Source organism: Patagioenas fasciata, chromosome 2, assembly GCF_037038585.1.
Source record: "Patagioenas fasciata isolate bPatFas1 chromosome 2, bPatFas1.hap1, whole genome shotgun sequence".
NCBI lineage: Eukaryota > Metazoa > Chordata > Aves > Columbiformes > Columbidae > Patagioenas > Patagioenas fasciata.
Window position 1 is genome coordinate 36,861,318 of NC_092521.1, and position 25,967 is coordinate 36,887,284.

A 25,967-nucleotide genomic window follows, 5' to 3' on the forward strand; every position below is an offset into this window, starting at 1 on the left:
TGCCACAGGTCATGGAAATAACAGAGAAATTTCCATATTTCAAAGAGAACTATAGAAAGGAGGAATGATTATTTTAGGATATTGGACAAACTGAAATGGAGAAGGTGGGAAATGCGAGGATATGATTAAAACAGAAAAAAGGCAGGTAAGAATAAAATCAAAATAACCAATTAACTGATGTCTCAAAAATGTGAAAAGGATGGATTTTAGAAATGTTGCATACATAAAAGTGACAGGATTTGATATGGGCCAGGAGAGCAAGTGGGAAGGAAGCACGATAGCCTCCAGTGCTGTGTGTGAGGCTATAGGAAATGGGGACGGTAGCAAAATTTCCTGTGGTTGGAGGAAATCGGATTCCTCATATCTGCAGTGGAGAGGAAGATGATTTGTGCTTTGTCAAATTATACTTGAAGATTCATTGAGGAAGAAAACAAGGAAGGAAAATGGACCGTGTGAAACAGATCAAGGACTAGATAGCTAGGACAAGCAAATGAAAAAAGCTACAACAGATTTGAGAAATACAGGAGAAACATGAAAGCAGGAAGGAAGAAATATTTGCTAAAGTCAACGCTAAGAGCATGGCAACATCTGGGATCGGAACCAGTAAAAGAGAAAAGTTACAGAATTCTCAGAATATTCATAATGAAAAAGATGGCTACTATGAGTCTCTGTGGCCACAGTAATGTCAAGAGTTACAAGTAAAGAGACGCCATCTCAGAAAGTGACATAACGGAAAGAGGAAAACTTTTATTTCTAAAGCATATATAAGGAAGATGAAGGAAAATAAATGAAAGGTAGTCAAATAATACAGGACATAAAAGACTGAAACACCTGTCTTTTTAGCATAAACAAAGTGCTGAGATTTCACACAAATGAAGTTAATAATTGGGCAGAAATACAAGCAAGGGAAACAGCAGAATATGGAACATTGGATAAATTATATTCAAGTCAACGAGGCGTGACGAAATTCACTATAGTGCACCCAGAGATATCTAAACCACTAACTAAATCAGTGGGCCTAGTGAAGAACGTAGCCCCAGACAGATGACATGGAGTTTTTACAAAATAGTCTAGTAAAGAGAATGAATCAAGTATGACCCCACAGTGCTCTACCTTACATTTAGCATTTTCCAACAGCTTTATCAAGAGTTTAAGTGGTTCAGTAATAACATAGTTTGTTCATGGAACCAAGGCAAGAAGCATTGCAAGAGCTTTGGGAACAAGACTTGAGCTCTGAATGCTTAATGAATTGTGGAAAGACTAAGATAAAATTCAGTACAGAAAATAAAGTAATTATTAGCTCCTATCCTCACACAGTGACACACTGTAAGATATAATGGGAGAGACACCAGTACTGCACAAAGTGATCTGGTGTGGTATTCTAGAACACAAACTAAAAAGCTGAGAAATAATGCTCTCGGAAAAGCCATACAGTCCCGAGATTAGTAACAGACATCCCACATGCATCAATACAGTAATTATGATGTGCTACTTGGCACCAGTGATGTTTCAGCTCTGGACACCTCATAATACAAAAGATTCAAACAAGTTTTAAAAAAAAAAATGAAACAAAGGACACAAAAAATAATAAAAACTGAGAAAATATGACCCATGACAAGAGGTTGAAAGCCTTATAAAGAAGAGATGGAGGAAAGACAAAAAGCCTTCCCATAAACCAGTTTGTTGCAATAAGAACAATAAGAACAACAGTCAAATTGTTCTCCAAGTCTACCCAGAAGAACAAGAAGTGAACAAACTATTCTAAAAACATGGAACTCAAGTTTAGGGGAAAAAAAAATCTTATTTTTTAAGAAATATTTAACTTCTGTGAAGAACTTCTGTGAAGCTTCCTTAAGCTGTACAATCCTTGTTGTTAATGCTAAATTTTAGAAAGAAGTTACATTAAAAAAATGCTTGGAATCATAGCATATCCTGAGTTGGAAGGGACCCACAAGGACCATCAAGTCCAACTCCTGTTCCTGCACAGGACAACCCCACAGTTCACACCATGTGTCTGATGGTGTTGTCCAGTCTCTTCTTGAACACTCTCAGGCTTGGGGCTGTGACACCTCCCTGGGGAGCCTGTTCCAGTGCTCCACCACCCTCTGGGGGAAGAACCTTTTCCTAACGTCCAACCTAAACCTCCCCTGGCTCATCGTCCTACTGTTCCCTCTGGTTCTGCCACTGGTCACTAAAGAGAAGAGATCGTCTCCTCCCCTTGTGAGGAAGCTGTAGACTGCAATGAGGTCTCCCCTCTGTCTCCTCTTCTTCAGGCTGAACAAACCAAGTGACTTTAGCTGCTCCTCATTCGGCTCCCCCTCCAAACCCTTCACCAACTTTGTGGCCCTCTTCTGGACACTCTCCAGTAGCTTTATATCCTTTTTATACTGTGGCACACAGAACTAATCCGTTGTAGATGGAGGGCAAACCTAACGTTATTTTAAAATAGGGAGAAGTAATACATAACTTCCAGAAATTGCCTCCAGACCTACATATTTGCAATGCCACCCACTGCAGGTTTCCCACCACTTGTTTTTCAGTTCTACATTGAAAAGCCCAAAATTATTATTAATTGTAAGGAAATAATAATTTTTACGCTCAAGGGTTAAACTCAAGGTCCCAAAACAAAAGTTTACCTTTGTAGAAATACTTTGGGTTTTCACCTTTCTAATGTAAGCAAAATTTCAAGCAATCATATGGATTATATCCCTAAAGCTGTTAAAAAACCCCACTTCTTTTTCTTAAAAAGCTGCGTTACAATTTCAGTATTTATAGTGTTCAAGGTTTTACTCCAACAGAGGTAGCTTTTCTGTTTGCTTTTATTAATACAAATATATCACGTACCTAGGGATACTTTATTTAGGAGTGCTGGAATGATGTAAAGTGAAGTTAAATACACAATTTCAGTTGAGCAATAAATGTCACCTTATTTTATTATTATGTTCGTGTTAGTGTAAACTAGTCATCTATGACCGCCCAGCTAATAATGTACAAAAGCAATGTTGTGTCACAGAAGTTGAACTTTCACATAAGCAGACAGTCCTTCTAAAGAGGCATCTTACTCTAAGTACAAGGAGCACGCACCATTCTCAAAGAAATCATGAAGCTGCATTTGATTACAGCACCTCGAAAACACTGCTCTGTAAATGAGCAACATGAATATACTCACCTGTTCCATCATCTACATTCTCTACTTCCATCACTTCTGTGTTAATTCTGCCCCGAAAAAGGTAACGATGCCCATCTGTAGACGCTTTGCTGTTCTTCAGTCGCCTGATAAAAAAAACAACAGAGGAGCAGGTCACCCATCACTTTTGCTCTGTTTCTGCAATGCTGCCTGTACATGTAGCATTTAAAGACTGCTGTAAGGACCACAAGCCATTTGTACCTGTGCAACTGAACGGTGGAGACCAACTGCTGAACGGGACACTGCCGGTGCTAAAACAAAGGTTGGTTGATGTGAGAGTTTATAAGGAAAGTTTCATTCTGTAAATGTCCTGTTCCAGCACTGGTACTTTGTGCCGCTGCCTAGCACCAAAGACAAATTACCACACTGGAAGGACCTTTCCTGCTAACTGGTTTAAGCCTCCGTATGCCAGTCAAGAAATTCGACATTAGGGTAGCATGACTGAAAAAATGAAATAAGAATACCTTTGGATATAAATCTTGACCTACACACATAAGTCTCATAATTGGGATTTATGCATGGAAGAACTACGAAGACATATTTACTTCCTCATATAAGAGTTAACCAAGAATTATAATTAAGAATTGCTGAACTTTTTATAAAGTTTCACAGTGACATAGTCCAAAGCATTTTGCATTGCTATTACTCTGTTCACAGAGAAGACAAAGCTTTTCAAGAATTCCAGTTCTGGGCAGCTTTTCCCACCTCAGATAAGCCAGGGGGAACATTTTCTGAATATTCTGCCCTATAATGATAATTAATACCATGTACCAAACAAAGACCAGTTCATGAGAACTAATGATGATCTGAATTCTGACCTTCACTCATTCCAGAGAGGTACTAGTTTCAGAAAATCACCTGCCTCTCAATCATTACTGTCTAACAAGTAACTCTAAGTTCCTTATTCAGAAACTGAACAGTATTTTTTAAGAAAAAAACACAACAGCAGTAAGCATAAAGGTTCAGTATCATGCTTTTTCTCTCTCAAGTGAGGTAAATCCAGTAACTCCAGCAACCTTTGTACCTATGCACCCAAATTTAGCAATCCATGTTTATACAATTCAGCAGCAAAAGGATGCTTAGAAATTACATATAATACCTTATACCATAAAATATGAAAATTTTTGTAAAATTCCCAAAATACAAACCTCCAGTGAGCAACGCTCTCTTTACCTACTTATCAATCAATACCCAAAGTATCTTGCTGGTATATAACCAATACATTTGATTAATCTATCCAGTAATATGTATTCAGTGGCTACTCAATAACAGTTTCTACATCGAAGAGACAAACTCAAGCAGTTTCAAGAGGGAAACCTATATGCAGGAGAACCCTTACTTTTTAGACGCATAAAAGCACCAGACGTTAACTGCAGAAGCTTTTTGCCGAACTAAGGAATTGTTCCTTGCAAGCAACGGCTTTCTGGCTGTTTTCCCTGATTAGAAATACAACGCTTGAAACTCTTCAATCTGTAGAGACCAATTTTATAAACATAAGCTACAATACCAATTTGTTCGAACTAAATATTCAGTTTGTTTACCACTCCTAAAAAAGGGTGACAGCATCACATACAATCTGTTGTGGAAGACTGACAAAACAGATTCCTTCTCACTGTACTCCACCATTTGGATTCTGCATTCATATAATTTTTTTCCAATGTTTGAATTAAATTCATTTCTCTTTGGATGATAGGTCTCCTCTAAAAATGCTAACTTTTATATTTCAATTAACTGCAGCAAACACTTCGGTGTTGTTCAGATATTGTTATGAAACAGCATACAGAGGATTAGCTCTACTGTGAGAAAAAACAGATTTTATAAATTAATCATTTACCTGTGCTTTTTCTTGCAGTAGACCAAAAGGTTATCAAAAAGAAAAAATATTCTCTCTTGGATATTTCCTGCTGAAATTTTCAGTAGTAGTCCACTTCGGAGCATTTCTGTGCACGTGTCTGTGATGTTGGACCCCTAAAAGCAATTGTAAAGATATATATAGAGATAGATAGATAGACAGACAGACAGATAGACAGACAGACAGATTTTTTTTTTTTTTTTTTTAAATTCTGTGAGAACTGAAAGAGTCTGCATCAAATAAGGAGAAGTTTCTTATACAAACTCAGAACTGTAATGATTTTCAGGCAACAGCAAAAAAATCAAACTCATGGTAATTATTACATTATAATTAAATAATACTATCTAATGCTTACTCAGTGCTTAACACCAGCTTTATATTCATTTCATTGCCATTAACTGGGGTTATTTGAACAGATAAAGTTTAATCACTAAATTTTCCAAATTATATTACATCTGTGCATAAGACATCTCCTGAAAAATTAGGCCAACTTTATACAATTACTCTTTTCCTCAGTAACTTCATTATTTAGTCAGAAGTGTCAGAAAATGGGGATTTACAGATATAATCTATGTTAAAATGAGTTTGCAAACTGAAGTAATCTGGAACTTGAACATCATCAAGAGTATACACTTCTACACTAAATTAAGCTTAACACAAAACTGAAAAACAGCAAGATTTAAAATTCAGGCAAAGTAAATAGTGGCTCATACAACTACGACTGTTCAGTATACTTCTTAACATACTCTGAAGACATGAGATTTTTCCTAAGCTTGAAATGTGTGGGATGAAATTTCCCATGGCTCATTTTCGCTTCAGGCAGATCATTCTTTCATGTGAAAAGAGGCAGGCATTTTCATAAAGGTTAATGTAAAAGAAGAAACTTTAACAAAAGACAACAATTTCCCCAAAATACTTCTGTGAAGAAGTCTTGGTATTTCTATCCCTTATCAAGGAACTCTGTGCCTTGAATTCAGAGGTGTATTTTGCCATTCTGAAAATCCCTGCTCCTGCGGGACAGAGCTCCTGTCCGTGCACTATACACATCCAGACACACAATCCTGTGGATAATTCTGTGTGCTGGCTGCACTCAGAGCTCCAGGAGCTTCGTAACCAGAGGCAGTCAACAGTCAGCTTGGAAACCTGCAGAAGCCAGGACTTTCCTTTCATCTACAGATGTTATGAATGACTTACGCCTGCAATAGCTGTAGTTACTTCCTCTGCTTGATATAACCACAGTAGCCCAAAGAAAAATGCATCCAATTAAGAGTCAAAAAGCAATCATGGGTTCTGCTCTTCATCTTACCCTTCATCCTTTGTACGTCACAGCCCTGAATATTGGGCAATAGCTCAGACTGTTCTAAAGAGAATGCAGACTGTTTACAAAGACGATAAGAGAGATTGCACCATCACACTGGAACATAATTCAGGTCTCCAAATAAAGCAGTTTCAGTATCAGCACTAACCACTTCTGTTCCCATTTAGGTTCAAATGAGCCCAAAATGAATGTCATCTATAGCCACTATACCATACTGCACTTCTACCCCCCTCATCCTTAAGTCAACGAATACCCACCTTTGACATTAAAAAATGACCTATATCACCTTGAGATGAAAAGCAGCATTTGTTGGTTTTAGTTGTTACAAAAGCTAATTATGTACATATTCTGGGCAAATTTCAGTCAAACCAGGAGGATCTGACCATACTGATTCAGTAGCCAGCATGTTAACAGTGAGAAAGGCCAGGCTGGACGGGGCTCTGAGCAACCTGATCTAGTTAAAGATGTGCCTGCCCATTGCAGGGGGGTTGGACTAGGTGACCTGTGAAGGTCCCTTCCAACCCAAACTTATTAATATTCTATGATAGGTCAGTAATTACAGATAGTAACTTACTTTCCAGTACTTGCACATGGGCACAGGAAACAAAATAGGGGAAAGCGATGAAAATCCTGGAGTATGAACCAGAATCTCTATTAAAATACTACTTGATGAAATGGCAGAATGGAAAGGAACATAATCCCCACACTTTGTCACTACGTTGGCCTGTGACTCAGATTGGGTTGTTCAGTTTCCAGCTTACAAATAATACAATTTTATTTTTTCTTCTCTCACTGAAACATCCACGCAAATTTTACTGACAGACTCCTTCAGCTGCTGAGCCATTCTCCAGCTGAGACAGCCACCTACACAAGTTCTGAATTCAGGCCAATAAATCTAACCACTTAGGAAATTAAGTGAGAAAGTCATTATAGTCAAAATTTTATTTCTTGAAACAGATGTTCCATTTTTCCATGAATCTGTATTTTTATCATAATAAACACAAGCTTCATTTTATGACACTTATGTATAGGAATTCAAGCCATGCTTTGATCAGATTCTAAAAATAGTCTTTATTTTTTTCCCTTTCCTTCTAGTTGGGGCCAAGCAATGTGCTAAGCATTTCCTTCTGGAAGGAAATCTCCAACAAGTTTGTCTCTTTATTTTTAGGTGATTCAGAAAACCAGATGTTTATTTAATTAAATCCACTCTCATACATTGTATTCAAAGATTTTTTGCCTTGTTGTTGGGTATCATTCAAAATACTGTTAGGTCTTATATATGCTCTGGAGTTCTTATAATTTCAAAGACTAATCATTCATTATGTTTGAAAAAGATGCGTGATTTTGCCAGATTGGGCACCCTGTGGTTGCCATATGATCACAAACCTGATCAGCTAAGTACAATAAACGCCACATAACTCTACTGAAAACATGCTATTTTAAGACAACTAATTACACCATTTCAGAGTTCAAGAAGAAGTGAAATCCTAAAATTAAATTGGGGGCATAACAATAACCACAAAACCCCAAGGCTGGAAGGAAATTACTATGTTATGGTTCACAGAATACATTCTGAGCACAGAAAGAATAAGTCTGTTCCGCATGTTTCTCTCCATAGTGTTACCTTTGCTCATTAATATATTTCCAACTGCAAACATATTTACTACTGTATGTCATATTAAGGATTCAGAAGAAACTTATTGTAGCAAAGTGGATTCTGTTTTCACGGTCACACGTTTGAGAACAGTCAGTTCTTCAACAACTTATATGACTAATAATGCATGGAACTTTATACTTGAGTGTTCATTAAGATGGATTTGGCAAATATTTATAATACTCAGGCACTGCAAGCAAGTGGGAGAATTTTAACCATTGTACTGCAGTAGAAAACTTAATTTAAATGTTGAAAATAAGAGGAGTAATGTCAGTGATATGCAATAACAATTATTTAACAAATTTCCTTGCCATAAAATATTCAGCAACGTAAGCACTTAACTTTCTACTACTTCTATCATGTAGTTATTGCACAAGCATGTCTAATGCATTTTAATATACACATATACTAATCCTTCCAAGTTATTGCTGATGACAAGCAAATTGAAACTTATTTTCACCTAGTCTAAACAAGAAGCTGTTAAGATACTTGCTTCTTTTGGAAAGTGTTAGGTCAACTAGACCTCCTCTGAATTTAGAGGTTTCCTTTATCTAAGCAGTCCTTTATTTTTTAAAATCCTACAAACAATATCATGCAATGAGTACACACTGTCATTTGTCTTTAACGATGGGGGGTTTTTTTTGAGATTGAAGATCACAACTAAACGCAGAAAGGTTTGTCTGAATACAGACCAGCAATTATATAGCTTTTGTACTGCCCAAAACTCCTTTTCTTGAGGCACAGAGAATTATTGTGGAATGTGTTATCTTGACTGTCATGTACGAGAAGACTATAGCGCCCTGAACTCTGCCATAAGAGAATTTCTCTGCTCTAAATTATACCTGCCCCAATTACAGAAATGGAAGAGCAGTTCCTGAAAATGCTGCTACAGGAAAAGTGCCTTAAGCGATACATTTCAAGTCCCACAATGCACTGAAAAAACATGAAGAATTTTGATTACAGTAAAATTAGTTGCTTAATCCATGTTTTGAATGAACCAAATCTTCCCACACTACTCCATTAACAACAAACCAAAGGTTTGCGCAAGTCCACAGATCAGGAGACTTCACGTGGAGCAGACTGGAAACAATTCTGCAGTGTCACCGGCAGTACTCAGGAGGTTCTTTGTTCAGTGTGATTTTTATGCTTCTTTCAGACAGTGGCTTGTTCTGCTGAACCCTCCTGCAAGGCAGGGGGAGGCTGAAGCCTCTGCTGCAGAAACAGAGCAGGTTCAACAAACAGTAGGCCTGGTAAAAGCAGGAGATGCAGGGAGAAAACAGAGCTGTGTATGAATTGCGTTTCTGCTCTGTTATCTATTACTATGAGTGTCTACTTAAAAGTTGGCTCTTTGAGTCAATATTCTAATTTTTAGTAGTCAGACTTCTTGGGCAACTGTCAGTTAAAGTTCAGGTGGGTCTATCTCAAAGCTTTCTCTAATTCAGTGTCCCATCAGCATCCCTAAACTTTTACCTTCTCTGCACTGTACAAAGGCAATTCCACACTATACAGTTGAAAGATCGGTCTTAGCCTATCAGCCTAATGTGCCAAAAATAAATTTCTCTTGCTATTTTTTCCAGTCAGCAAGCCTTCCACAAAGCTTAAAGGGATAAAATCTCTTCTTCTAGTTCTTAAGCAGCTCTCTCAGGAACAGTAGTAGTACATCTCAGTAAAGTATTCAAAAGAGCAAAGAACTACTTCCATGTTGAAATTTGTCTCTTAAAAAAACCCCATGTATCATATTCAAAACTCATTAAAAAGAAAGTTTCTATTACTTGCTTTAGATTTCTTTTACTTGGACTTCATATGTGTTTCCTTCTCACCTCAGCCTGGGCAGCTCAGACATTTTGATGAAAAATACCCAAGGCAATTTAAAGATACATGTGTCTACATTTACCTTTCTGTATAAAACAGTGCTCAAAATAATACAAAAGGAAGATTTTGGTGCTACAACTTCTCCATCATGCTGTTATCTAGGGGAAAGGGTGACTCTTCTGGTTACTCTTCAAGATTTAACTCAGGAACAAACCTATGGTTACTTCCTAAAACTAAAGCACTAAAGCTCTTCCATTTGCAAACTATGAAGAAAAAAAAAAAAAAGGTAAACCAACAAAATATATAGTCTTACACAAATTCTTTTGAACATATTTACATTTAGCTCAGTCAGTAATAAGAGACTACCTAGGAGCTGACAAAAACTAATGGGCTCAGGGCTCAGCCAATAATAAACAACCAGAATTTTTTTCAACCAGGCAAAATGCTGTTCAGCAGTCATTGACGGCAATTAAATCAGAGCAGCAGTTTCACGAGGATTTCCAGATCCGCATCTGTGTGCACATACGTGTTGATATAAATGACCACTATTCTAAGCCAAACGGTAAACATTTGCACTCTTTCCTGGAAATCTGCTATTTTATACAGCCATTCTCCATCATGGATAACATTTAATTTACAGAGTAGATCCCAAATAAAAGCTGTGATTTCACAGAACTGAGGAGCTGACAGTACCCTCAGGATCACAAAAAGAGTGCAATACATGCTTGTCGAAAATGTTACTCTCTCCTCAATAAAGAAAGCAACAAATCTTATGACAGTACCTCCCATCCTTCAATATGAGACTGCCATTCTTCCAAAAACTCTAATTTTTCCATTTGTCTCTTGGCTTCATTTATGTTGGAACAGACAGCTTTCATGGCCTGGAGGGCTTCCATTAGTGCCGCATAGTCACTGTGCTTCTTTGGAGTCCGCTTCAGTAACTCCTATTGAAACATTAGAAAAAAAAAATAAATAAAATAAGAAAAGAGAAACCTGTCTTTGATCTCTAAATGTAAATTACAGGAGGCTTAAATTGACTAGGATCCAAAAATCAAAAAGTAGTCAGACTTCTCTTTTACTGGGTAGAAAAGTAACAAATCCTGCAGCACTGTGTCCTATTAGGACACTAAAACTCAGAGAAATAGTTTACTAACAATAAAAGTAATCACTACTTATTAATAAGTTTGCATTTCAGCTACTTTCTCCCCTCAGCTACGTTTGTTGGGTTTTTGGGTTTGGTTTTGGTTTTTTGATGATTGTTGGTTTTTTTTATATTCCACAGGATGGAACTGTTCAATAGCAAAGATAACAATTCTGCTTTAAAATGTTAAGTTTACTGACGTCAAAATTAACATCTGCCTTTCCTGCAACTCACGGCAAACCCCATGTTCCTTTAGCTCCACACTATTGTTTAAACTAGTGCAAAACACCAAAGCACTGAACAATAGCTTAGGTGACTCACTGATTTCAGGTGGTTACTGGTAATGGCAGCCATACCAAAAAACAAAAGGGGAGTTGCCAGTATTCATTTGAGATTTCCCAACTCAAACTACCACATACCCATTTACAGCTGGACAGACTACAGCCTTCAGTGCATACCCTGACTGAGGGATGGGTACGTTCCTCCTGGAGTCCTAACCCTGCTGTCACCACACCCTGTACTTAAATTTAACATAAATATATTAATATAAATGTATCCATGAAGTAATTCATTAGTCATTTTCCCTTGTTTTGTCTCTAGAGCCTTCACTCAAAAAATAGAAGACAAAAATAATGTTAAAACAGGCCAAAGGAACTGTAAAACCACAGATATCTGGGGATGACTCAAATCTCATTGCAGTTATTATATTCTTTAACTTGTTTTAAAAACGTTTATTTTAGCATCTTCACTTATAGATTTTTGTCAGTGCAATGAGATGCATATGCTTCATAACTGGCAGTGTTTCAGACCTAAATTCACACATAGGTGGTGAAAAATACTGTCCAATAATCAGGTTTCAAGTAGCTTCTAGAGCAGAATCTGCTCTGGCTTTTCTCTCACCGTTTGAAACAATAAACAATATTAAACCTTACTTTGTTAAACATAAATTTGCTTTAAATGTTTGCTTTTCTGATGATTGTATTATTTGATTTCCTAACATGCAAAAAATGTCAGTAACACAGAGGTTTGAATATCTAATGTTTATCAGCGCATAAAACTTAATTTAGAAAGTTGTAACAGTAAGATAAGAATAAACATACAAATGTGCATAGAACCACCTACAGCATCTTACTGTTACTCTACAGTTTTTCTTACAAATAATTTCCAGAAACATTTTTAATTTACGTTTTGGTGATGGTAAGTAATAATCATGAAAGCGTGTCACTAACAAACCCTGCTACGCCAAGCACTTTAAGCAAGGACATGGTCAAATCCAGCTGAAATCAGTCTCATTAAACTCCCTCAGTTTGCTCCCTTCTGTTCAACAATGGAGAGGCAACCTTAGAACTAGATGCAGAAGGGAGCTAATCATCTTTCCCCAGCCAAACTCCTCAGTCCTTTTAATACTGATGTCAGAAGACTTGCCATTGGCTTTAATGAGAGCAAGTCTGGGTCCAGTATCTAATAAAGAGATTATTCACTGTCTAGAGAGATTGTTCCTGCAGTTTGGAATTATGCTTAGCAACCAGTTTTATACAGAAGTATAAAGTCCTAGATAAAAATCTTGTAAGTACCTTCAAAAGAAGGGGATACTTGCATATTCTCTGTATTGGCGTTACTAGATATCCCTCCAATGGTACATCTGTGTTCTTGCGTCCTCCAAGAAGCATGCAATTCTAGATTGGGAACAGTTTCAGAAATTTAAACAAAAATCACAATAAAATGATCATAAATAAAGACAAGGGCACATGCACGCAGCAATATTGGCTAAGCTATATATCAGTTAGATACGTATGTTAACTATGTGATGAGGGAGGTTTGCAGGAGTGTCTAAAGAACAGGCCTGAACACACGCACAGGCAGGTACATTCACTATCATACATGACATGGAAGCTTCAGTGGTGTTATGCAGGCATAGGTATCCTCTTCATCCCATCAAAGAGTTGTCTTTTTTAAAGTTTAAAAATGAAATAATGTAAATAAAACGCTAAAAATACGCTTTCGCACTTCGGTATTTTCAGGGTGACCGTTATAGGTGCTGTTTGTTCCAAAAGGTCTGTTCATGACAGTAAGTAGTACCAAAGATGTTTTGGAAAGTTTTAATATGGCCATCTAATACACACACCAAGAAAGGCCTTCTGTTTACATACTTCTATATTTAAATACAGTGTGCAATGAATAAAATATCCTCAGTCGTGAGCTAAAGAATATTGGAGTTTTGCAAGACATGCAACTATGGAAGCAGAGAATGAGATATTGGGTGGAAGCATCCATGATAAAGCATCTGCGAAAGAGAAAAGGATAAGGGCCATTTGAGATAATGAAGTATGCAAGGGACACCACAGCAAACATCTGAAATTGCTGGAATTCAAGTGTAAGTACATAGAGACCTAAGTGATGACGGAAATTATTTTTTGGAGAGATCAGAAGGAATTGTGATGCAATGATATGAGATAATCTACCGCTTCAAAGAGCAAGATGTCTAAACTGAGAACACTAAACAAAAGCAGTTTAACGCAGCCAGATGGTATGTTGACACAGGCCACAAATCTGGATGTTGACACATTGTTGATGGAACAGAGGCTCCACAACTGGGTGGTTGTTCAGCTCTGCATGTAACTCACAACACACATATCCCAACATCAACACTGCCAGAGGGATCTCTACACCCACGCTCAAGTCTCTGCTTTGTACTTCATGGTTAACCAGCTTCTGTCTTATTCTAAAGGATCCTTTATCCAAAGGAATCTCAACCTTCCAACGAAAAACCTTAACTGATAAAGACTGAGCAGGATAACGGCAATGCAGACTACAGGTTTATACAATGACTGTCTCTATACATAAAGCCTCCAAAGTCTGTTTTCAGCTCCTGATTATTTACAGATAATCATATCTCTAATGACCTGAACTGTTCTGTCTGGGTAGAAGGCTTCAGTTGTACTTTTGAATTGCATAGTCAGACCTCCTGTTCTCTAGGTTAGACTGTTGCCATTTGTTCTACAGACAGGTCCTGACTCAAGGAGGAACCCAAACCAAATGCGAGAACCCTGTGCATGCACCCCAAGTACATGACACTGACACACCATGAACTGCCACAACTACATGCTTGTCTTCCTTTCTCACAAAACAAGTTCTTTGCAATCCTTCTCAAAGTATATTGCTTTTTGTCTCTGTAGTCAGCATTCAACCTGTCATCTTGAGCCTGGCCATGCTGCTCTCAATACAAGAACTGTGCGTGGAAAGCTCCTCAATGTGGGACAAGGTGAAGGATACTGTGTCAACTGCTAAGGAAAAATAGGACAACGTTGAAGCTGCTTTTAAATATGAATGGAACACTGCTGAACAAGAGGCTCTTAGCAAGAAGGCAGATGGCACTTCATGTCACCCAGTACACCCTACAATGAGGAAATTCCCATACTGCTCATTAACCCGGCTGTAAGTAAATGCAGTTAGGGAGTCAGACCCAGTATCTTACAAAAATGTAATGAGCTGCAATAGGACAATTTCATTAAGGACTCTGTCAACAACAGTAATGAAAGCCTACTCGATGCTAAAAATAACTAATACAATTAAATAAAACTTGTGATAGTGACAGCACTGGCATAATTTTTTTTTAATCACATCTGTGATGCTTTTATCTGCAGTCCTAAAACGCAATAATCAGTTCTGCTCAGTCTGAAATTGGATATCATATCTGAGGGTACCTTCTCAGGCATTTAAGTTCCAATAAGGCCCGCCATGTCAAAGCTGACCTTGTTCTCACAGACACCATGAAGGAAAATACAACAATCATTCCATACTGAATCCTTTTAGCAACCAATGTCAGCTATTACGAAACTCAGTATTTACATGGAAACTGGTCTTGCTGTGGGAAAAATCATGAGAACTGTCATACTTAACATTTTAAAACCCCTCTTTATTTGTCTTATAAAGTGAAAAACTAATTGTGTAGCTGTTTCTTTTGACCCCAGATTAAGTCAGTGTCTAACATCAGGATGGCTACTCCATGATCCATAGCAAAATGTTCTTCTCCCTGGTGCAGCTGTGGCTACAGTATCAGAATGTGGACCTTCTCTTCAGAAGTTCTGACGAGCCCTTAAGCTTTCTCTGCCCCTCCTTATATATCTCACCCTACTCTTTTTCATTTCTACAGACACGGCTGGATTTACACCTTTGCCTCTTGGCCAGCAAGCTCAAGGCACACTTGCTAATGCCATATTATGCACAGATCCACGTGCAGCAGTGAAAGTGTGATAAACACAACCCCTTCCTCTGGAAACACCACCCCCAGCTGAAACTGCCTGCTAACCACTTGCACATGTGCCTGTAGTTGTTACATGGTGGAGGTAATAGTGCTAACAATTCACTATCCAGTAAAAAACAAAACAAAACAAAAGAAAAAAAAACCCAGCAGTTCAAAGTTTATTTACCAAAAGAAACGCCCGCACTGTTCTTATTTTGTTAAGGTCAAGCAGAACTTTCTGTGCCTTCTCGTGGTTACTGCAGTATTCATCATAGATACGGAATTTCTCTTTCTGCAGAAACAAAGAAATACATTGGTTTTCACTTGCAATTTTGATTTTTTTTTTTTTTAATTAATAAAACATGGGATTAACCCTTTTCAAAGATGAATAGCTAATATAGGAAAGTCAGCTCTTCCTCCTCCATTTACTATTTGAGATCCAGCTTTAAATTAGAATTATGAACAGTTTGGAAGCATCACTTGGGAATTTCAATCATAGAATGCCAGGTTGGAAGGGACCTCAAGGATCATCTGGTCCAACATTTCTTGGCAAAAGCACCGTCTAGACAAGATGGCCCAGTACCCTGTCCAGCTGAATCTTAAAAGTGTCCAATGCTGAGGAATCTACCACTTCCTGGGGGAGATTATTGCAATGGCTGATTGTTCTCATTGTGAAAAATTTCCCTCTTGTGTCCAATCGGAATCTCTCCAGAAGTAACCTGTATCCATTACCCCTCATCTTTCCCATGTGACTCCATGTAAAAAGAGAGTCTCCATATTCTCTGTGACCACCCTTCAAATACCAGAACACAGTGATGAGGTCTCCCCTAAACCACCTTTTCTCAAGGCTGAACAAACCCAGTCCTCTCAGCCTTTCCTCATGCAGAGGCTGTCCAGTTCTTTGATCATCTTTGTGGCCCTTCTCTGGACCCTCTCCAGCCTGTCCACATCCTTTTTGTGTAGCAGGGACCAAACCTGAACACAGTATTCCAGGTGTGGCCTGCCAAGTGCTGAGTAGAGCAGGATAATGACTTCTTTGTCTCTGCTGGTGATGCCCTTGTTGATGCAGCCCAGCATCCCGTTCCCCTTCTTAGCCGCAGCAGCACACTGGTCACTCACACTGAGCTTGTTGCCCACGAGGACCTCAGGTCCCTTTCCATAGAGCTGCTCCCCAGCTGGGTAGGTTCCAGCCTGTGCAGCACTCCTGGATTATGTTTTCCCAGGTGTAAGACCTTACACTTGGCTTGATGAAGTTTGTAACATTTTGCTGAATAATTTGAGAGGCTGTACTATCACAAAACACAGGATTAAAAAAAATCAGGAAGAAAATGCATGAATGGGTTATTTGCTGACACCATTACCTATTTTGTCTGCAAACACTTGTTTGCAAATACGATCCATACTTCTGCAGAGTCAAAAATTAATGTTACTGAACTTCCGTAAAATGTTTCCATGAACCTTCAATAATTTTCTTCTCCCAAAACGAATAAACAAAGATGTAGCAAATAAATGAGACTCTAACAAGAGAGAATGATGAAACATAGACTTTTTGTTAGGCCTACAACTGAAAGCAAACCAACTTGCGTTGATTTTGCAGAGCTCTGTAACACTGACATCCTTGTTTTGCTCCAACAGGAAAAATAATACTCCTAGAAACCATTACTACAGGACATACAAACATACTTGTGGAGGCACTGCAGTTGTGAGAAGTAAAATATCTTCACAGTCCAGAACCATGGAGATATTTTACCCAGAATACACAATTCTTTGTTAAATATTAACATTTTTTGCCTAGTATCAAGAGGAAATAAAAATAAAGCAAATTATTACTTTTGCGGCTTCACGTAACCCTGATTATTGCACCTCCATCTCAGGTATAGGCACCAGGCTCATCCACTCTGCAGGGCTCAGTTTGTCAGCCTGGGCTAATTTGGTGAATATAAAATTGATAAAACAACAAAAGTTTGCTAATTTGATATCTTCTTTCTTCATTTTCCTCTCCCCCCCCCCCTTTTTTTTTAAATAACAGTAACCAAGAGATGACCTCAAAGTGCTCAACATTGAGCAATTAAGTCCTGTTTTGTCCTCATGACTATATACACTCATCACAATGACAGTAATTAATAAAAGACCATTCATAAAGGAAAAAAGTTAAATAAGGCTATAATAAGAGCTAGCATACATAATGAAGAAAGCAGGTTCCAACTTCATGCTGTGCATTAGGTTCTGGCTGTAAGCACTCCTCTACCAGGGACAGGAAGTTTTTGTGAACTGCAAGAATATCTTCAATATTTGAAAACAACATCTGCAAAAGAATAAAAGATACATAAATAAAACATCAGATACGAAACAGAAGAAATATGCAATTAGGAGACCAACCTTAACTGTCTCTTCTGTGACATTTTTATCCACTTTGGCCGTAGCCCATTGGATCATTCGGTGAAGGAAAGCCTGCATGAAAAAAGACAAATAAGGAAAAAGTTATTTCAGGAACAACTTTCGGCATTTTGCACTTAGAATTTGTTTCCTAAATTTCTTATGCTTTGGATATAGCGTCACATCAGGATATTATCTGGAACCTAAGTAAGTGGTTTATTTACAAAAAACTTAGTAGTCCTGTTATCCTAACATGATATAAAATCCTATCCACATAGTGTTTAAAAGAGTTAAACAGTGAAATATTAATGAAGCTGAGAAACTGAACATTCTCTGAAGTACCACTTCCACCTTGCACTCATAATGATCTCAAGCAAGAGCAAAATGAGTCATTTTCAAAATATCACTCTAGCACGTTACAAACTGACTACAAGAAAAACCAAATTAAGCCACTAATTTCTACATTAAAAGTAGTTAGGAGATACTACTATGAAATGTAACTTTTACCACAGTAACCACAAGTAAGATTTTTGATGTATTAATAATCAAATCTATTGTAAGTAAATTGGCTTAAACAACAGTCAGCTGCACCTGGTTTTGCTTAACAAAAATGTTCACTCTTCCCTTGCCAAAAAACACATTCTTGGGGATCGAATGAGAAGTTAGTAATCCCACTAATGAAATACCACAGGAGTAAGTTTTCATATATTTAACATTCAAGAACTGGAAACAACAAGAAGACAGGTACAGTAAATCATTCCAAAATATACAAATCACATTTCAGGTACCAAGGGTATAATTAATTTTTAGTAAGTAATTCCACTACAAAGACTTGGGTACGTTCTGCAAATTTCTACAGATGGCAGACTAAAAATCTTACACTGACAGTTCTTCACACAGACACTCATATTCTTCAGTCATTAAAAACTGGCACCACAAGTGCACAAATGTCATGGCTTTCCTAACCATTTAGCTCCAAGTCATTGTGCATTGTACACTGTACACAAAGTCATCTAAATTCTGGCGTGGTGCAAATTCCATAAAAGAGGCAATAAATAACCCCTGTGTGGAAGGACAGCAGTCACAGCATCCCTTTTTTTCTCTCTGCTGGGACTTAAACATTTTCATTCCCAAGTGCAGTGATCCTTTCTCTGTTAAAGCAAGCTATGTAACTGGCATTACACATTCATTACTGAAGAGTCAAATCTAGTTACTCAGGACATAAACAGAATTAAGTTTGGAATATTTCCAGCATATTGTATGTTTTATATAACTCTCTCCAGTGATGTAGATTTTCTACTTCTTTAAATCCCTCTTTTCCCTGTGCTTTCTTTCTAATGTTTTATTGGTGGTAAAAAATGTCACTAATTCATTTGCAGCAGTTTGCTGCTGGTGGACAACAGCCCTTTATATCCTTCCTTGCTACAAATATCCCCAGGGGTTAGGGCAAATTTGCTGTGTGCATCGCCTGTACGGTGTACAGCCAATCCCACCGAGAGTGAGAAAGCCTGTTTAACTGTGTGACTAAATTAATTTTTGAAAGCTTTCACTAAACCAGCCAACAGTATTAAATATACTTTAGAACTGAGAGCAACAAAAAAAAAAACCCAAACCACACAAGAACTACCTCTGAAGCTCGTGCTTGTTTTTGCTATCTGTAATCTCTGTTCCCATTATTTCCCCACAGACCAAACATACTGCTTGTCCACACTCATGTTATCCCAGAAGATCTTCGTTTCCTGGAACTGTGAAGGAAGGTGAACGTTCACTTGGCTGAAGGCGAAGCTGAGCGCGATCTGGGAGCTCGGGGCAGTAGTTATTCTCGAGTGATTCAAGACACCAGCCAAGAGTCATGAGGTCAAGAGGAGTATACATCAGCTGCAGTAAACAGAGTTGTCCAAGCAGCACTGCCCCAGAGCCCACATCTGCAGAGGTTATCAGAAACCGAACTCAAGAAAATCCCAGCTCTCACAGAACCCAGGCACAAGTCACTAACAAAGGCAGGGAGACCCAGGATGCCTTCAGCCCCTTCCAGCAACTTGGTGCAAGCCAGGCCAAACCATGTCATTTTTGCTGTACTCATACTGCAGGGGTAGTGCAGTCACTAGCAGTTTTTCCTAAAGATTTGTCCCTAAACACATATTTGCTTCCTGGAAAGAAAAAAAAAAACCACACCACACATAATGCTATGTCCCACAAATCAACTAATGTGACCATTTGAATACTTCAGGGCACTTACATGAGAGCACTACAAAGCCACAAATACCAAAATAATTGTAATAATCTCTCATTTCTAGAAGAGTGGTGTAAGATAATTCATGGGAATGCAGGTAGGGATGAGGCTGTCTACCTTCATCCGCCTGCCACCAAGACCCATCCTTGGTGGAGTTCACACAGTGTGGTGTGAGCAATGCAAAGCAAAAGTGAAATTCACGTTTCCGTGATGCAAATGCCCCCATCAACTCCCTTCCTGGAACACAGAGACACCACTGACTCCATACACACAATACCTCTGCTCTAGGACTCCGTCAGGTAGAACAGACAGCTATCATCAGGCAGGAGGATGGAGAAGTAACTGCTTTTGTTACAGTGTAAAATAACTTTAATCCAGCACTGTGACTACGGAAGGATAAATGTCTCTGAATTTGAATTAATATACAGTAGGTCTTAAAGAGAGATGACTACTCAAGAGACTCCAAAAATCACTTGAACATCAACTGAGGATAACCAAGAACAGTTCTTGGTTAATCAGTAAACAAAGGAAAAGCAAGTGATTTGTAGGCAGCTTTAAGGAGGATCCCAACACAGAAATATCAGACCTTAAAAGGAAAATATATAAGAATGCTCTGAAAGTACTCAGGAGTTGACAGCTACTGAGCTAACAGAAAACAGTTTATTGAAGCTTTCGAAGGTACACTACATAAACTATTACTAATGGTAGAAAAAACACATCTGTAAAAAAATGAAAGAAAAGCAAAATGGACACCTCAGCCAATTTAGGATTCACTAAAGAACCAGACAACACCAAAAAAAAAAAAAAGTCAGAAGTTCCCCTGAAATAGCACCAAATGGTTTCTAAAAATTCTACCAGAACTTCAAGTTTTCTGCTCGAAGTCCAGACTCATTACTGAGCACCACATTGCACAAAGGAGCAGAGCACTACAAACGGCAAGGACACAGCTCAATAACCCCTGCTCCTGGACTGAGGAAAAAACAAACACCAAAAAACTCCAAAGTAAAGAATCAGCTCAAACCTAAAGCAATTTCATTTATCATGCATACATGTCAGTAAATCATGACTCAGTTTTGGTTCCTGGAGTATCCTGACTGTCTTGCAGGGGTTATTTCAACTTCCACCTACATTCATGTAGATGTTTCTCAGCACATCAAGCACTGAGACTAAAATGTTATCTCTCTGCACTCTGGGATTCCAGACCTTCATCACCTGGATGGCAATCATCAACTTTCTCAAAAGCTTTTTAAGTGGATTCCTGAGTTCCTTTTATATTACCTTCAGTTCTTATTTTTCTGAAGCATCAGTAAAGCCATATAGTTTAAACATCACATAATTTTCCAAATTATGACCTTGTGCTACCAGCATTCTGTTGTACATTCCTACAGTACAGGGATTCACCCTTGCAGCGCTGCCCCAGCAATCTCTGCCAACCAGACTCTTGCAGATTTCCTAAATTCAGAGTTAAAAGAAACCTTCATGAAACATTTCAGACGAGCAAGTTGGCTGAGTACCATCAAAAACAGTCTAAATTTAAAAGATCAGATGAAGAGGAAAGACAAAAGACAGGATGTTTGTTACTTACATTAAAAAAATAATCCACTTCTGTTTCTCAGTTTTTAGACCTGTCTATGGAAAACTTTGTCATTCTAGGAATATCCTTGACTCATTCAGATTTCTACAACCCCTGGTTCTGCAAAGTTTGAAGTTCAAAATAGAGATCTAGACTTCCTTAAGCATCCTTCTGGAAACTTCATTAACAGAAAATGGCATCTAAATGATCACTGTATAGCTGCTTTGGGGAAGAAATGGCCAAAAATGCTGAGAAAATTCTAAACACAGGCGCATCTTTAGAAGTCCCATGATTTAGAAGTTCCAAGTTTGATGACCTCACAGACCAGAACATGGGCTACTAACTGAGCCTTCTGGAGTAGCAGAGCAGCTACATGTAAAATATCTAACAGTTTAGGGCTAAGGTACCCTAACTCTGCTCGGGTCCTACTGGGGACATAAAAACTCTATTTCTGGCTATGACTCAGGGTCTTTGTACCATGCTGGTAAGGAGGTGGGTAATTCACCTCTACCTTTGAGAAACGTGGCATTATATATAACTATATAGAATTATATAGAACATTTTGAGAAGTTTCCATACTAACGATACCAACGAAGATAAGTACATAATTTTTTCATGACTGGGTATTTGATCTTGCGAGGTCCCTTCCAATCCCTAACATTCTGTGATTCTGTACTAGACCCTGTTTGTAACTCTTTTACCCTTTACCTAACACTGCTTAACACAGTACAGGAAACATCAGGACTGAAAATTCAAACATAAAGGCTGAAAATCCAAATTCAAGGAATCATTAAGAAATCCGTTCATTATGGCAAATAAACACTAGCGTGTCTGCCTGTCTGTTGATCTGCTGCCATTTCGCGATGCTGCATGTTTCACAGAGAACACACACTGAGTTCCTGTTCTGGGGATTTTACTTCTGGTCTTATCAAAATAAGAGTAGTGTTGTTGGGTTGTTTTTCTCCATAGTTGCTCTCTGTGTTGTTAAAAAAAAATAAAAGCATCAGTGCTACAGATACCACAAGAAGCTGCCAACAGCACAAACGACTCCTCTGACATCTGGAATGAAATCAGGGAAGACAAAGAAGTTTGCCTGCAGAAGAGTCCCGGGGCACAAAGAGTTTTTGCCTTCACAACAGATAAGAAATTAACTCCTGAAATTATGTTAGAGCACCTGGATCACAAAATATATGTAACTATTTTTCTGAAAGCAATCATCCTACTTTCCTGAGACTAGAAAAAAATATTCTTTTTCATTTGAAAAAAGAACTAAAGAAAAAGTTCCTTATTTTTTTCCCTTTGTATTTCTTTTAACATTGTTTCTACCCTTCATACTGTAATAAACGAAACCAAGGTGGACTGTGAAAACATAAATATTTTTATAAGGTCACTTCCTGTATGTTTTCACTTTAAGAAAAACAGTTCAACTGAAGCACCTAATCTATCATATTGAAGCCTGCTGAATAAAACTAGCAAGATGTCCATTAAAACTGAACAAAATTTTATTTTACACAATGAAAAAAGACAAAATCCTAGAAGAAACTCACAACAAGAAAAATGTTCATATATTACAATTCTTATAATTGTCTATGATAATAGGCTTATCTTCACAAATTTAGAAACACAAAGCTGAAATACTTGCAGGTTTTGTGTTTATTCTTTACATTCTCAGTATAGCTATAGGTATTTGGATGGCAGAAAATATTTTCCTCTTTTCACAATATTCCAAATGATCTTAGAGAGAACACAGAGACCTAAACTTGGGAAGAAAACTGCTCAAAATTATAGGTGACTAGCCAAATGGAATTTCTTATAATGACTAATTGAGCTCACAGACATCAATGCAGTATTTTCCACAGCAGCCTGAGGTTTTGCACGCTATAATTAAGGCACATCAGATTCCAAGTCCCAGAAGAACACCGTGTCAGTTTCGTCGAAGCGCTTTTCCTTGATTTTGCCCCAAAAAAACAATTTTGGCAGAGAAGTCTCCAGCAGCAATAGCAGCTGTGGTGAGCGTTGTGTTCTTCCCCTCCTCTCCCCATTAACCTGTGCCAGGAGCAGAGGCAGTGGCTGCTCAGACTGGCTTCGGCTGCTGAACAAAAGACTCTTCTTCCCTCTCCAGTAACTCACCAGCTGAGGCACCACCTGTTTCTCCCATCTTGCCTGCAGGACGGGATGAATCACAAGCAGCAGAGGCAGCATCAGCCAAGGTCAGATGTGTTCTTTCTCCCTACTGTACTTAGAGCGACTTTCAAAGCTGCCTGTAAGGACAGGGGAATAGATGGACCACATCTGCAATATTTTCCATTCTAGTGCTCATTTCCTTTCACAACTGACCAAACTATTCCCTTCTCCATTCATCTGACCCAAAGCGGCATCAGTCTGTTGAAAAGAGCATCCCTGGCATCCTTCCTTCAAATAAACATAAACTCAGAAGTAAACACCCACACATAAAATGAGTGCATTGAAGAAACATGTATCTTCATAACTTTCTCACACATTCTAAGTATGCTGCCACATTATGCGATAATCTTCACCCTTTCTCCCTCCCTTTTAGTATTCTGCTAAAGCTTTTCTTTATTATATCAGAAAACTTCTGCCAAGAGAAGAAAACCTTTCCTCACCCTGTCCTCTTTCTCAGTCATCTTTTCTGCATTTCTCTAGTCACTGACAATATTTTTCAACTTTTCATTGCACATTTTCTTCATCCTTTCATGCCCACTGAGACTCCCAACTCAGTTTCCTCCTTTGATGAAGAAGTGCCCCCTAACCTGATCTCCCCACCTCTAAAATCACCTGAGCTATGACTGCACTTTCACTTTTGATCCCTTCCTCCCTTTCAGCTCCATAGCAGATGAAAGCAAGAGATTTATAGTGAAAGTCCAGTTCCCCTCAGCCAGGCGGGAAGTCTGATGTCTCCACCCTCTTCCTTGTACTGAAACTATTCTCAAGAAGATTTAGTACAAGCTTTTCCTGGCCCAGATCAGATGATATCTGTTCCTTTTTCTCCCCTGATATCAAGAAACCCGTCACCCACATCTTCATTTTGGGTTTTCTGAGGACTAGCTATGGTCTTGCTGGTCAATACAAGTTTGGTTGAAGAACAACGATGGAGTTCCTCACATGCTTACATTTAAGATCACGCCTAAGTAAATTCCCAAATCAGAGGCTGGATGTCAGGGTGACTCACACATGCTGCTACAATCTGAAGCCATGTGCAGAAAGCTGCTAGAAAATCATCTAAACTTTTTCTTCATTAAAATGTAGCTTAAATAGAGCTTTAGAGAAAGGCCACACACTGGCATAAGGGGTGAACCCCATCTGCAAGTTGAGCAGAAGGTAGAGTCTGTCTAATATCTTTGGCAAATATTTTATGCAACACTGATTGCTGCTAATCCCACTGAAAATGCAAACAGGTTAGATTCTGGTCTCAGCATCACCAACAGAGATTTTTTGGCAAGGATAAAGAGCTATTTGCCTGTCCTATGTGATTTTTGGAACAGTCTGCTGGGATTGCAACAGATAAACTAAGCAAATGAGGCATCCATTTCAATAAATGTTTTGAGCATGCTACTGAAGAAGTACAAGATTAACCCTTATTGTAGCTTTAAGATTTTCTGATGAAGAAAAAGACACTCCAGATTGAAAAATGTTCACATGTATGTGGAATTCCCTCTGGTAAGACATCACCCGGTCCTGTTGGTGCACGTTACAAACTGAACAACATACCGCTAATCATACAACTGATCTTGTATCACTCAGGTGGGAGTGGAAGAGAAATGACGTCTACAAACAAAGTTTACCCCTCCTAAAAGTCAGCAGTTTCCTGAATTTACAGAACATGAGGTCCTTACTGGGAAACCTCCGTGAATTCACCAGCACATCAAAACAAGAAACTAGGAAACCTCAGAGCATCTGTCCACCTGGAAGTAACAGCATGTTCCCGTTAAATTGCAATCATAATTAGAAGACAATCCATATGTTCGAAACCTTTGTATTCATACTACAGCTTTTGCTTCTTCTATGCAGACACGTCTGCTTATTCTAATCAATAAAAAAAATCTTGAATTTTCATTTAATTTTTGCTCCCAAAACGATGATTTTTCTAAACTTTTTCTTTTTAGTAGAACACTGATTTGGAAGAATTTGACATTTCCAAAATATTTCGAGACAAATTTTAATTCTACAGAGCAAATTCCATTTCTTTTAGCAACTCATTAATTTCAGAAAGTGTAAAATGGTCAAGATGATAAATATATTTGTCACAAATTACACCTTTGAAAGAATCTTTTAGATTTTCTGATTCAATTTGATAAATAATAATTAGAAAACACAAAAATATTACAAGTCACTCTCTGATAATTTCCCTTATCTTTCCAAAGTTCATTAACATCTTTGAAAAGAGTTTTTAGCCTTTTCTGACTCAAAAATATCAACCAGAATTAAGAGACCTATAATCTTTATTATCGATTATAAGAAAGAAATCAGAAATAACACATCACATCTCTACTTTCAGAATTAAAATTTAAAGCTTAATTCCTATTGCATCTGAATAAGGGAAGAAAGCTGACTCAGTAC

General features: G+C 38.1%; 1 protein-coding gene across 3 annotated transcripts in view; it reads right to left on the bottom strand.

Annotated features, from left to right (window-relative positions):
- Window positions 1-25,967, bottom strand: part of PREX2 (phosphatidylinositol-3,4,5-trisphosphate dependent Rac exchange factor 2) — a 171,867-nt gene that overhangs the window by 108,294 nt on the left and 37,606 nt on the right. For all 3 annotated transcript variants that reach the window (XM_065830622.2, XM_071804036.1, XM_065830621.2), the window contains exons 3-9: window positions 17,587-17,658; window positions 17,390-17,512; window positions 15,395-15,499; window positions 12,539-12,640; window positions 10,606-10,767; window positions 5,022-5,155; window positions 3,170-3,273 (exon numbers count right to left, since the gene is read on the bottom strand). In XM_065830622.2, the coding sequence (XP_065686694.1) occupies window positions 3,170-3,273; window positions 5,022-5,155; window positions 10,606-10,767; window positions 12,539-12,640; window positions 15,395-15,499; window positions 17,390-17,512; window positions 17,587-17,658 (802 nt within the window). The remainder of the gene's footprint in view (window positions 1-3,169; window positions 3,274-5,021; window positions 5,156-10,605; window positions 10,768-12,538; window positions 12,641-15,394; window positions 15,500-17,389; window positions 17,513-17,586; window positions 17,659-25,967) is intronic.